This window comes from Thunnus thynnus, chromosome 3, assembly GCF_963924715.1.
Source record: "Thunnus thynnus chromosome 3, fThuThy2.1, whole genome shotgun sequence".
Lineage (NCBI taxonomy): Eukaryota > Metazoa > Chordata > Actinopteri > Scombriformes > Scombridae > Thunnus > Thunnus thynnus.
In genome coordinates this window covers 8,984,602-8,996,617 of record NC_089519.1, presented here as the reverse complement: position 1 = coordinate 8,996,617, position 12,016 = coordinate 8,984,602, and the positions used below count along the sequence as shown (strand labels likewise).

The 12,016-nt window shown below is 39.7% G+C and overlaps 1 protein-coding gene across 1 annotated transcript; it reads right to left on the bottom strand.

Annotated features, from left to right (window-relative positions):
* Window positions 1-344: 344 nt before the first annotated feature.
* Window positions 345-9,302, bottom strand: LOC137178639 (germ cell-specific gene 1-like protein). The gene is made up of 5 exons (XM_067583951.1): window positions 6,968-9,302; window positions 4,542-4,589; window positions 2,812-2,964; window positions 1,971-2,082; window positions 345-1,334 (listed from the first exon to the last, which is right to left on the bottom strand). Exons 1-5 carry the CDS (start codon window positions 7,254-7,256, stop codon window positions 1,040-1,042), a joined length of 897 nt encoding a protein of 298 aa, XP_067440052.1. The 5' UTR covers window positions 7,257-9,302; the 3' UTR covers window positions 345-1,039.
* Window positions 9,303-12,016: the final 2,714 nt, after the last annotated feature.

Genomic DNA, 12,016 nt, shown 5'->3' with positions numbered 1-12,016 from the left:
TGAATTACTGTCCCCTGCATATTACACTGTAAAAATGGATGTAAAAAACACAATATGAATGCCAAAATAAGCCAGTGACAACAAAGAAAATGCTAAAATACAGCCACCAGTATGGATAGTGGTCTTACAATTAACACAACACTGCCCTCTTTAGGTATTACATGGCCAATGCCTCAGTAGGCAATGACTTTTACATGAGTATTTATTGTCTTCCAATCAAAGCAGAAAAAACATCAAATGAAAATTACAAACAATTTTAAATTCTTCACATTCTGGCATGATGTGATACTAAACTGACTGTTTATTCTTTCAATGGACCTTTATGGGAGAAACAAGCTGCCTCATAACTTTCAGCTCAGTTTATTGTGATATTGGTTCACAGTGGTCCAACAAAAGTGTATTCCTCATTTAGGGTTTGTGAGACAATACAACAGTCATTGTGAACATCCAGAAGAACAAATATACACAACCATTCTGTGTACAAAAGTACTGCACACTTACACTCCATAACATATTTACAACATTACTCTTTATGTGTTTAGGCACATGATTCGCAGTATTTGTGGCTTTATTTCATAATGAATGAAAACCAGTTAAACTGTCACCCTGTCTTTGTGATTTGACAATCATTTGCATTGATTTATTGATTGACTGAAACATGTTTAATAAGGCTATTAGCATCTGAGAGACCCTCATTCTATTTTTAGGGGTTTACCTGACGACATTTTCTTAAATCTACATTGTGGTAAGTTACACAAACAAAGAGAACCCACTTTTTTCCACTTTTTCCAGTTCTCAGCTTGTTTGGTTAGATTTCCCAACTATAACCCCGTGTGACTTGACTAACAACAGCAACAACGCACCCACAGGGAGTAAATTCAATTAAGGCAGTGCAGAAATGTATCAAATGGAGCTAACGATGTGGCATGAAATCCTGTTAGGTGTTCAATCCTATAGCAAACCAGCGACGGACAACAAAGCTTCCATCCATCAAGTTGCCACACTGAGAGAAATGCCACCACTTAGTCTCCTGTCCCGCTCAGCACTGTTCTTCCCCTAAAGACCCCTGAATGTCACTCAGGTCCAGGGAGTCGGCAGGTATGGGAGTTTTCCTGCCGCTATTCAGGGTCTGGCTGGAATAAACTTCCACAGATTTGGAGATGGAGTGCACAGACTGTTCCCGGAAATATCCGAAAGCCTCCTGCGCGTGCTCCTCCCGGATGCTTTGCTCAAAGGTCTTGCGCTTGTGCCTGAACTCGATGACGGTCTTAGTGTAGGAGTTTAGAGTGGTGACTGACGCACCCATACAGCAGGTGAAGGACGCCCAGGCCATACTGATATGAAACACAGAAAGAAAAAGCAATTCAGCACGTGACTCTGTATCACCTCAGCTCTCCTTTTGTGATGAAAAATGATGAGTACTCGTGTAAAGACACAATCCTATTTTTCCCTCAATTTATTTGACACTGTGTTTGCTGAGATTATCACTGCTCCCCTCAACTACGCCGGTTCACTTGTGAGATCAGATAATCAAATCATCGCCTCGTGTACTTTTCTCTCAGGTTGGTCCAATGCTCATGTTGTTCAATGTTGCTCAATGTTGGTCGAGAATTGTTTAGCCTCTGAAATGAATTTCCAGCATTCTGTGCATATTGTAAAGGAGTGAAATATTATCCCCTTATGCAATTCCAATCATGCCTGTATTTAGGGTTTGGACACCAAAGCCTAATCCTGCTATAACATGAGATCCTCAGGCTTTTTCATTACAGACAGTGATGCTGGGGAGAGGTGAGAGCAGAGATACAACCGACTATTTGGGGCTGCTACATGCAAATCCCTTATCTGGTTTTCTAATAGGTGTCAACTCAACCTTATTCGGATGACACTTTAAATAACGCGGCTAATCTGATATTGATGAAAAAAATATGGCTATGATCTTTAAGTTCTGCTGTGTGTCTGTGGAGTCTTACCAGAAGGACCAGCCATAGTCCCAGTTATAAGGCCTCCAGTCAGGTGGACCAAGACTGACGGTGACTTGGAAGACCTGTGTGTACATCACATGAGCCACCATGCCGAGAAGACCTGAAATCGAATACACAGCGTATCATTAATTAGCTCGCTGCATGATGTATGGTTCAAAAACAAAATTCAATTAAAATGTGTCTGCTGCAGGAAGATGATTGTTTGTTTCCACAAGTACAGATTCAAAGCCTATTCATGTGCACACACATATACATACATATATGTATACGCTGAGATGACACAGTCTTGATAGCCTTAAATCCCCATCCGCATAGTATGCATGTTCATTTTGAAATGAAAAACAAATATCCTCTTTAATTTTCTTGGAATTCATTTTGTCAGCCGCTGACAGAGACTTTTCTTAACCTTGTGACTTGTCAAGAAGATTCATTCTATTATTATTACACTCCTACGCCATAGATTTTACATTAAGTCTAGATTTATTGTTCATCATACAAGGGAAAACTGAAGGACTGGCTCTTTGGATTGTGACAGAATTCAATTTTGAGTGAGAGCTTCTTCATTTTCACTTCATCTTTTGAATTAATCTTAAAAGCAAAGGGCTTTGTCTTTAGTTATGTTGCTCTGCTCACTACAAGATGAGATCTATTATGTTGTTGTATCGTATTTAGGAGAGCCTATTATCAAGAAACATAACCAGTAGTTGAAAATGGAATCACAAATATATTTATAAATAAATAAATAAATATACTTGAATATAGAGCAGGAAATTATAGACAGCAAAAACACTCAGAGCATTTTAGTTAATAACAAATAGACTCAGCCGACCTGAGAGCACAGTGAAGACAGCAGCGAAGGCATTGAGCTTGAGTCCATCAATGACGTTGCTGGAGTGGACGAGCTCTAAACACATGAGACTGAAGCCCACCACCAGCAGAACAATGTACAACATCTCAGAGACCAGTGACAGCCACAGCATCCCTGCAAAACAGGCACATTGGATTACAACGACATTGGATTAAATCAAATGGAGACAACGTTGAAATTTTAGTTCATTATTTGATGTTATATGACAACAATTCCACAGTCAACAACAGCTCACAAATTGACTTGCATAGTGCTTGTAATTTGGTCAAACCAAGCAACATCATCATATTTGCCATGAAATTTGGTACAAATGCTGCACAAATGATTTGCTGACTTTTCCTCTTGCGCCACCATGAGGTTAACGGTTGTGGGGAAATTTCTCAATAACTATTGGATGGATTGCCATGAAATTTAGTGCAGACATTCACGTTCCCCTCAAGATGAATTGTAATAACTTTGGTGATCGCCTGACTTTTCCTCTAGCGCCACCATGAGGTCACAATGTCAATTTGTCAAATTTATGACCAGAGAGCTGCAAAACTAATGACATTCCCATCATCCCCTGTTGTACTTTGCGTTTAGTGATAATTAGCATGCTAACATGCTAAACTAAGACACTGAACATGGTAAACATTACACCCGCTTCAAATGCCATCATTGTTAGCCTGCTGACGTTACCATTTAGCTCAAAGCACAACTATGCATAACTTTTAGTCTTGTTTATACCGAATTGCTGATGATTCGTCTGATATGACTGAATTGAGTTTTAGACAATGATTTTGATTTAATCTGATATTTAAGTGGTTTCAGAGGCACCTAATCAGGGTTGATGTTAACATGTCAAAATTGTATCAAATCTTATCTGACTTCCAAAGACTAAAGTCAAACAAAATCTGGATACACGCAAACATAAAACACTGCATTATGTCCAGTGTGCCTCTCGTCTCTCGTGCTACTTAGTCATCCTGACATTTCACCCAGTGACATTCAGACGACATTGTCAATACATCTGAAAACACTTAACACTAAATGTGTGCGGCTGCGCCTGTGTAGCCAAGCGTTCATATGAAAGGATAATGTTCAAAATGAAAGTGGGGTTCTTGTTGTTGTGATAGGAGCAGATCAAAGATGACACTGCTGAAGTATTTCCTGTACATGACAACAATGGCCCTGCATAGCTCAGTTATTTCATTTTGAGTTAAAATGTACACATTTGTCTATTTCATTTCATTGTTAGGTGTTGAATTCCAGTTTTGGCTTCGAACACAGCAGTGTACCGATACTGTCACGCTGCAAATACTCATTATGAAGACAAGAAATTTGAAAAGGATGATACATTTATCTGGAAGAAGGACCAATGTGTGCCTCTAGCCACTATATTTATTTTGTCAAAGCCATTTCTACGGAAGATTAGTGAGGACGCCTCAACATTACACTATCATAAACTCCATTTACAATAGTTACTCCTCTCCTTTCTCACCGATATTTCAAGTCAAGCCTCAAGACAAAATTACATTTAGAAGGTGCTTTGCAATAACAGCATCAATGTTTGGAGTTATTATTTCCTTTGAAGATTTAACTATAAATTCCCTTATTGGAAGCAAGAGAAGAAAACAATGTTTTGGCCGTGTGACCTTTAAAGTTGACTACGCAGGTTTATATTCAGGTTTGACCTCCTAATGGACACTCACCTTTCTCTGACGCAGGGGCCAAATCAATGAAGCTTCGGCACATCTCACCTGGCAGCACAGCAGAAATAAAATATTGTTATGGTGACGCAGCACAGACGCAGACTCACAGTAATATGAGTAGTTTGTTTGTCGAGGGACACGGAAGAGGACGAGACATTGAAAAGGTCGGGGGGGGGGGGGGGGGGGGTGTTGGGATTAACAAAGAAGACCAACGACAAGTTTACAAGATTGCAAATACATAAATACTCTTATCTATGAACTGATATAGATTTAAATCCTAATCTGTAGTTTATGTCCAGGTGTGTTTCACTAGATCAGCTCAGATGCAGTATGACCTCCTGCCATGTGAATGCTCACAGCTTCATAGTTCATAAGTTCAAAAATTGAATAAACAGAATGTTTAAATTGAGGCAAACTGTATGTCAGAGATGCAGCTTTTTGGGGCGTCTGATTCAGTGTCACCAGATGGTCTGTTGACACTCAACATCTGCTTCTTGTCCTACTGAATTACAGGTACTTTGCACAGAATTACAATCACTGTGATACAGATTTATTAACACTGTAATAACTGCCTTGCTTGTCAAACCATGAACGTATTGTGACACGTAACGAGGCCCTGAGTCAATTTAAGACACATATATGCATAAAAAGTGACCCTTTACACATCACGGCACTTTCCTGCAGATGTGGTGTTTTCCTTCTGTCATCTGTCGAACCGAGTGCGTCGCTGGATTTGTTGTAAGTGGAACACTTTAATCAGGTAGAAGGGAGAGTGGCAACAGCTGTTTTGTGGAAAAACTCATCAAGGCCCCTGTTAAATAATCCTTATTAACTCAAGCTGTTCCAGCGAAACCCACCCCCCCCCCTTGATGAGATAGACATGTGCAAGCAATTCCTACTGGAATAATCTCAATATTTGGGTCATTTCTGTTCTCGTGCATTATAAAAAAATAGTTAGTTAGCACGTTTAGCGCAGGCTGATGTCAGAGTGGTGTTTGGGACAACTCTGACATCAGGGAATTTGGGAGATTGATGCCGTAGTAATTCCAGATCTAGTTGCAGTGAGCCAATCACAGAGGAATAATCTGGCCTGATTACACCTTTGACCTCAACTTTTCATGACCCCTGCCCCTTCGGATGCACACATTGATGCACACAACTCATCTCCCCCCACCAAGCCCCTTGTTATTAAATTACCACTCCAGTATGGATAATTTCCTTTTCCATTTGTCTGAGTGAGGAAATGAAGCTCGAGCACTGTTTTCATTTCACTTAAGCTGTAGAGCAATCACATCTGACCCTATCCAGTGCTGTACAGCCACCCACTTAAAGCCCTGAATCTGGAGTGTGAGAGCAACCTTCTCTCCTTGAAAAAAAAACTTCACACTGAAGCTCCCGAGTGCTGCTGTTTGCTCAGCACAGAAAACTGTTGTTTATTATCTATTATTTACTTAGTATCTAAAATTGCATTTGCATGGATATGTCAACATTTTATTTCATATTAAAAAGCAAATTGTTATTAATGGCAGGCAATCATCTGGAAAATATCATGAAATGGAACAACCCAAAAAGTCCATTTGAACTGAGTGATCCATGCAGACAAATGAGGAAATTAAAATGATATATTCATAGAGGTGAACATTTGTTTATTTGAGTTTGTGTTACATAATTCGAAGTGTGAGTCACTGTTTAAGCCGGGTCAGACAATAGTCTGCTGCTGTCTGTGCATAATGTGATGATGATGATTTATTCAGTAACACTCAAAACGAAAGATTTTAAAGATAGAAGGAGTGGAATATGACCCCAAAAAATGGAGCAAATGCAGTTTTAGATACTAAATATATAGCAATAATAGTCCCTTATACATTTATAAGTAAAAGAAAAAAAAGTTAAATTAAAGTCATACACAGCTGTTGAAAATGTTTGGGAAAAAAAGGAAAATAAAGTTTTTTCCTGAGTTTTCCTTCATTTTCTCATACTTCATTGGCCATTTCACTGATATAGACTTAAAAGACTCCTCCAATAAACGTAACTCAAAAGTTGGAAAAGGTTAAACATCATAACATAACATAACATAACATAACATAACATAACATAACATAACATAACATAACTTTTTCAGGACCCCTAAACTGACACAAATTAGACCATGGACCCCTGTTTGATAAGATTTGTACTTTTAGATGTTTTACTATAGAAAGTGTATGAAACCCATGACCAAAACAATCATACATTCTGTCACTGTGTTACTTATGTATAGAATTGTAGTGAAAATAAATCATTCCCCTTTTTGCTGGGGACTCCCTGGACCAACCTCAAGGACCCCTGATGATCCCCAGACCCCACTTTAAGAATTACTAAGCTAAAACACACATGCACCTACAAACACACACACATACACAAACACACACACCTTCTCGTCTTACTTTCATCGTGGATGTTCTCCTCACATGAGAACCAGATGCCGGTGTGGAACTGACGGAACAGGAACCTGTCGTCCCCGGTCTCCCAGCTGTACACCACTTTGTTGGGGTCTGTCTCGTTCACTCCGTAGTCTATGCACTGGTGCGTCCGCAGCTTGCTGCACTTCGGCTTGGGTACTCTCTGGGTCCCCACGCACCAGTAGGTCGTTATGAACGCGGTTATGGAGAAAAACAGGGCGAAGAAGTTCAAGCCAACCGACAGAAGGGACCTGCATTTGCGAGTCGTCTTCATTGTCCGTGAGAAGGATGGAGGACCGGAAAGTTCATGGGTGCAAAGTGGAATAGGTGCTAATGACCGAACGCGCCAGGTGTGGTAAGGGTCCCATGTGGCACTCCAGTGTTCCCAGAAATCTCCATTGACGCGCAGGATATAGGCAGCATCCTCACACTGAGCCAAGATGTGTGCCAAAGTGTCACATCTCCATCATTGGACCTTTCCTCTCTCTCACACGCGATGCCCCACGAGTGTCCAGCCTATAGGATGTCACGTTGTCAAAGGATTTGACGCTTGCTTGCAACAAGTGTCGGATTTTCTCATGATGCTCTCTCTACCCCCCTCTGTAGTAGGATCATAGTGGGATGTATCTCCTCCCCCCATTGCTCACAAACACTTAGTCTAGGCTGCCATGTGTGAGACAAAAGTTAAATTAAACACAGAAATCACTAACAATAAGAGCTCGGCAATATCTGCAGGCAGGTTTTAAAGCTGAATGTCAGAACAGGAAAAAAAAAAGCTCAATATAATGACTAAATTAAAGGACGACTCCAGCAATTTGGTATCATATTTTCATAAAGTTTGGGGACTCACAAGAGACAGATTCTAACAAAAATGATGGAACTTGAAGCAGCACGGACCGAGATATCCTGACTTTTTGTCCTTATAGGCTACGTCAAGCTCCAACTGGATCCTACATTTCCCATAATACAACTCGATAGCACTCATTTGACTCAGAGAAGTGCTCCTTTAACTTCACAATTTTTAAGAGCAACGCCTCAACTAATATAAGTTTCTAAAATAAATCTGAGGCCATTTTCTAGACTGCATGTAGTCCAATTTTTAGGTCACATTTATCAATAGTGGTATCACTCTGTTTCTGCTGATATTGCAGTGTTATGTGTGTGAAAGAGCAGCTTGGAAAATGTGGTTTGAATGCCACTTCTAATTGTTTTCTTTAATGTAGAACTAATGTCTACATTCCTGTTTGTCTTATACTTACACATATGTTTATTCTTGTGCACATGTTGCTCTTGAAAAGATCTCAATGATACATCCTGTTTAAATAAAGGATGAACTAGCTAAAATAATGCGAAAGGCTAATTAGGTTAACTTCAGGGACTAAATTCAGGGCCCCTTCAAAGAATATTGATTTGGGCCACTCTTGATTAATTCAGGGGCTTATACTGTATATTGGTGAATATATGTAACTTTTTTCAAATTCTGACTTTGATTTTCACTTTGAGTTCATTCAGTTGTCAAAAATATGCTCAACAAAAGCACATTTATCTGTCAGTAAAATCAATCAGCAACTTTATAATTATTCCTCGATAAGTTCCTGACAACAGTTGTGGTTTTTGTAATCCTTGCCTTCCTTTCTGAGAGTCAGTTCTGTTTCAGAGAAGTTGAGGTCATGAAGAGGACGATGAGCCCACCCATTGTGCTCTGCACACTGTGAGAAGTACAGATGACTCCACAACACTTGAGCGTCTGCAGTAAATGTCTTCTAATCAGAATTGCGCTGGATCACACAGACAACACAAGCGTTGGCATTTCAAAGATGTTTCCCATGAGGACTGGGATTCTTGGTTTGAGTGCGAGCTAAAAATACAAACCGTTTGAGCTTCTTGGTGTTAAACAGTGTTTACATCCCCGCAGTAAATGAGGCCAGATAGACCTGACATCTCTGTTACCTCAGCAGCGTGCCTTCATCTTCAGCCCTGGAGGCTAAGCTGCACTTCAACATGACTCTGAGAAACTGACAAATCAGGCCAAGACTCTCTACCAAAGTGCCTCAAATATGGCTGAATAAGCTGCTGGTGATATGGCAGTTAATTAGCACCTTGGCACGGTCTTGAACATAAAGGTGATCAAAGGGTAAGAGGCACACATGCTTTTGTAATCACACAAGATTAAATGCCCCAATTCTCCCACTTCAAGTACCACATGCTCTACGTTATACATGCTTATAGGCAAAAAAAATAACAAAAATGAAATATGAAGAACTACTTTGATATTGTTGAACATACTGGAATACTGTGGGCAAAGTTATAACTGTGTTAGTGAACCCTACAGGTCTCTAAGCTTCAAAACGTGCTGTGTGTCCTTAAAACACCCAGTGGCTTTTGCCAACAGCTGACAAGCGTCTTATTTAATATCAGCAGCATATTGTAAGTCAGAACAGTTAGCCACCATCTAGTAAACACTGATTATGATGTCCGTGTGGATGGTAATAGGCTGCCTGCTGAGTTTGTGGAAATGACAAGAATTTCATCCTTGCTCAAATAAACACATTTTCAGTGCTTCAGTGTAGTGTGGGGATATGGATGTTCAGCCAAACACACATCCATCAAAGCCTAAATTAGGGGAATAACGTAGTTTGCAACATTTCAGATGAGGAGGTTCTGCTATGTATCTAGTGATGAGGATACTTAACTATGAATTTCAATAGGCTATTTGTGTGAATCTGGGGTCACATACGACTGTTGTTGCTCACCAACAAAACCTTGAAATGATGTCTGTAGATTTTCATATGCCAAAGAAAAAGACTTAAATTATATCAAAATTATAGAAAATGATGCTGGATCATGTTCTCCTTATTGAGAGGTCACAATCTTCAGGCTCTTTGACACAGACTGGTGAACCATTAGCTTATGGTGGTTAATGTTAGCTAGTGTGTGCTATCTTTACATACTGTAGATATTGCTGTGTAAATGACTGTTACTGAGTCAGTTTACTGATTTCATGATCCTCTCTTCTTGTGCTATTATTAACTATGTCATAGCATTTACCGTGTTAGATCTTAAGTTGGTATACTGAATTGAATCATGGGATCGCCATGGCTATGGTGTTCAACAGCTCAACTTTATTGCTTCTTCTTTTACATCTTTTCCATACATTCCCAACATCCACTTGCAATATCATCAGTACATGACACCCAAGTTGTCACATTGTGGTCACAGTGGCCACTGGTCAGCAAAAGTTACATGGTCTTGCTTTAAATAATTGGATTAAGTGCACAGCTTTCCTCACAGTTTGTGTCCCAAACACACAGTGTTCTCCTGACTGACCAGATTTTATAGTGATGCTGCATTTAGTTCCTCCCTGGATATTTGAGGGTGTGTTCTTCTCTTTTCACCTTAAAACACATGATTTCTAACTTGCTTTCACTTGTTGCTCACTTATACTTATGGTATTATCTACTATATACACTGTATTTCCATACAAATTAATTATTCATTGTTATTTTCTGTTTCAACAGAAAATGTCTGTTCAATTGTCTCATATTTTTACTATTTTTATTGTATGCATAGCACAGTTTACTGCATTAACTTCTGTGAAATGCAAAAGTTTAGTTTAGCCATACTTCTGTGGCCGTAAACATTTGACCTTTTCACACACAAATTTTCAATATATAGTTGTAGCTCCTAGAATTGAAATCACTGAGAGGAACAGAACTACTCTATTTATGGTAGGCATCATCTGACCACAGTATTGTGTCAATCATAGTTATATAAACATGCTATGGCATATTCTATATAGAATACTTACATAAGTTATCTGGGACAGAAGCCAGAATGGATTTCTCTGGCTGATGGACTAGAACTGATCTGTTAGGATTTGATGGGAGATAATAAGATGACACATTTCCTTCCAGCTTTGCCTAAGCCTGGGAATCACATGGACATGAGCATCATGTATGATCACTAAAGAAGAAAAAAAAAAGTGGGCAGAGAGAAATTTTAATGTTCTTTTGTTCCTCTTAAGGACAGCACAGCTGCAGCCTTTGCATGCGTTGCAGGGGTCAAGCATATAGAAATGAAGATTAAAATGAAGACAGCGACATGATTGTTTTTCCCTTATGAGATCATTACAGTACGGCCTCAAATCACACAGCACTGCACCGCTCTACACTGAAACATGGACGGAGCTAAAAGAAGCTTTTGGTATCCATGTCAGAAGAGATTAACAGTCATAGCATTGCATCTTTTCATGTGGCCTTGAATACCTTGGGAGCATATGTGGCTTCAGAGTGCAACATTGTACGACCTAAGCTCTTGATAGACACAGACTTCATTTGTATTTCAGCGGCAACTTCCGCTTAAAGCTGCTAAGAGTAGAATTTGCCTCTTAACAGATAGCCCCTAAGGATTAGTCTTCATAATCTGCAGTTCACTGATCCTCGAAATCATACTGTCTGGGTGCTCGGAAATCAGCTTACAGTGACAGTAGATGGTGTGCAAGTGGTTTTATGATTGAGATTGCGTGTTGTGTGGGTTTTATGTACAGTAGTGACGAATGAGAAAAAGACAGTTGTTTAGGGAGTGTCGTTTCCAATCTGCGCAGAGGATGTGTCACCTAGTGTTGTAGCAACATGCTGTGTGCCAGTCTCTCGCATGCCATCTTTCAAGCCTGCTGTAGTAGGACAGTAAGGCCTTCTGGTCTCCCTGCTGGACACAATGTGTTGCACAGTAGAATCAAACACATGCCTGGTGCATGAAACAAGCTTCTCTGGTCTGCTGTGATTTGATGAACCTTGTACGCCACTTAGCAGAATAACAAGGACATAAGTTTTGACTTTGTTTTGTCAGCGCGAACACATCTGACCCATGAATCCACTTGCTGAGCTCACGATTAATCAATAGAAAGGACTTATGTCTATGTATGCATCACAAACTGATTCTCATCATTCTAATGTACGGTGGCCTAAATGTGCCTTGTTAAAAAAAAAAAAAAAGATGTAAATGCTCATATGAAGACAGACAACATAGGCAGAA

Bases quoted from the DNA above. Each gene is read 5' to 3' on its own strand.
- LOC137178639 (XM_067583951.1), bottom strand. From the start codon at position 7,256: ATGAAGACGACTCGCAAATGCAGGTCCCTTCTGTCGGTTGGCTTGAAC. The intron at 4,590-6,967 runs GTAAGACGAGAA...CTGTGCTGCCAG, and splicing joins GGAGAACATCCACGATGAAA to GTGAGATGTGCCGAAGCTTC. The intron at 2,083-2,811 runs GTCGGCTGAGTC...ATTCGATTTCAG, and splicing joins TGTCTTCACTGTGCTCTCAG to GTCTTCTCGGCATGGTGGCT.